At 59.3% G+C, this 1,651-nt stretch overlaps 1 protein-coding gene across 1 annotated transcript; it reads left to right on the top strand.

Moving 5' to 3' along the window:
* Nucleotides 1-5: 5 nt before the first annotated feature.
* LOC119348100 lies at nt 6-1,646 on the top strand (the record flags this gene model as incomplete). Its single annotated transcript, XM_037616471.1, has 1 exon — nt 6-1,646. A coding segment is annotated over one exon (1,641 nt), but the record flags the coding sequence as incomplete, so codon positions are not given.
* Between the last annotated feature and the right edge of the window lie 5 nt (nt 1,647-1,651).

Genomic DNA, 1,651 nt, shown 5'->3' with positions numbered 1-1,651 from the left:
TGGAGCTCCTCCTCGACTTGCACGAGGAGGCGTTCGGCCGGCTGCCTGTCCATGACATGCCGGTGGAAGCCGCCGACCAGTTGGCCGTATCCATGCGCGAAGGCGGCCTCTGCCTCGGCCTCCTCGACCCCGTCACCAACATCATCCTCAACACTGTCGCCCTCCTCCCGCGCGACTTCGTGGACATGGCAAAGCCCGATAGGAGGAGGTCCAAGAGGCTGGCCGCCGACAGGGTGCAACCCAGTGACTACAGCAGCTGGAACACCAGCTGGGTTTTGCCATCCTCCGGCAGGGTTACCTGTGGGCCGTCCACCCGCAGGGCTACATGGTACTCTATTGCTGGGGCGTCCCGCCAGGCTCTCATCAGATTCATGGTTGGCTACTTCGGATGCCTCAGCGAAGAACAGGCCACCCGCTACCTCCACTGGGCACGCGCCGATGTCGCCCTCGCAGTCCAGCTGGTCGAGCACGATCTACACGCTACTGCTGTTTCACCACCCGACCCTGCCTCTGAAAGGACGCAAGCCGCCTTCAAGTACGCCGCAAGCTGTGGGCGGCGGCACCCTGCGCCTGATGACCTGGTGCGGCTCCAGGCGTCGCCCCTGCCCAAACAGTGCCTCTGCGACTCCGCCCCCTTGCTCGAGAAGGGAGGGCGCAAGCTCACCGTCGATGATGTCATTGCCATCATGGATTTGCTGCGATACCAGGTCGGTGCCCCCTTGGATCTTCAGTTCAGCTTGCGGCCAAGCGGAAGAGAGCTACTTGTCTATTGCCGGGACCTCAAGGCTGATGAAGGGAGACTAGACATTTCCAACACCACAAGCTCCGATGGCTTCAAAATGTTCACCATCAATGTCGAGCGTCATGGAGACCACTTCGCGGCCCTGCGGTCTCCTCACGAGCACAGATCCATGATCTCATTCTGTTTGCAGAAAGTCGTGAAAACCGCCAAAGCACACTTCGGCTCTGCGGTCATGATCTGTTCTGGCGATGCCTGCGAATACACTGGGTCTCTCAGGATGAGGCTCCACGACATGATCCACGGCTTCTATCTCAAAGTCTTCGCCATGCTACCCTCTACGTGGCTCCACCTCATCCCCCACATCCTATTTGCTGGCCACTGCTATGGCCCCATGGACCCTGTCTCCAACATCATCATCAACTCCATTTGCCACCACATACTGCGCCCGCTCCCATCATCAGCTGACTGCAAAGTAGAGGTGTATGACATCCTCGACACCCTCTCTATGCTTCGTGTGGAGGTCCGTTCCTTGGAAGGCCTCATTGCCCTCGTCCGAGCAAGCTCCGAGTCCCAATGCTCGACGCAGTGGGCGATGGAGCACCTCTCCTGCAAACGCTGTGACCTGTCCCAGGAGACGCACACCTCGCTGCAGTTTGCTGACGCAGCCGCAGCCGCTCGACACCCACAACATGCTGAGCTGGGATCATTCTTCGCTTCCCTGGCGCCCGACAGGCTCATTGACCTGCGGCTCTTGCTGGCCACTAGCGCCGATGGCAGGATCTCCTCTGAGTCTCTTGGGGAAATAATATCCACTCTCAAACAAAGTGCACTGCTGTTGGTGGCTCCCGTATCTCCCAATGCGGCTGAACTGTGCAACGAGGCTAAGGAGACTCTGCTACAGAAGAGGTC

Source organism: Triticum dicoccoides, unplaced genomic scaffold, assembly GCF_002162155.2.
Source record: "Triticum dicoccoides isolate Atlit2015 ecotype Zavitan unplaced genomic scaffold, WEW_v2.0 scaffold85386, whole genome shotgun sequence".
NCBI classification, from domain to species: Eukaryota; Viridiplantae; Streptophyta; class Magnoliopsida; order Poales; family Poaceae; genus Triticum; species Triticum dicoccoides.
This window is presented reverse-complemented; position numbering and strand designations above follow the sequence as displayed.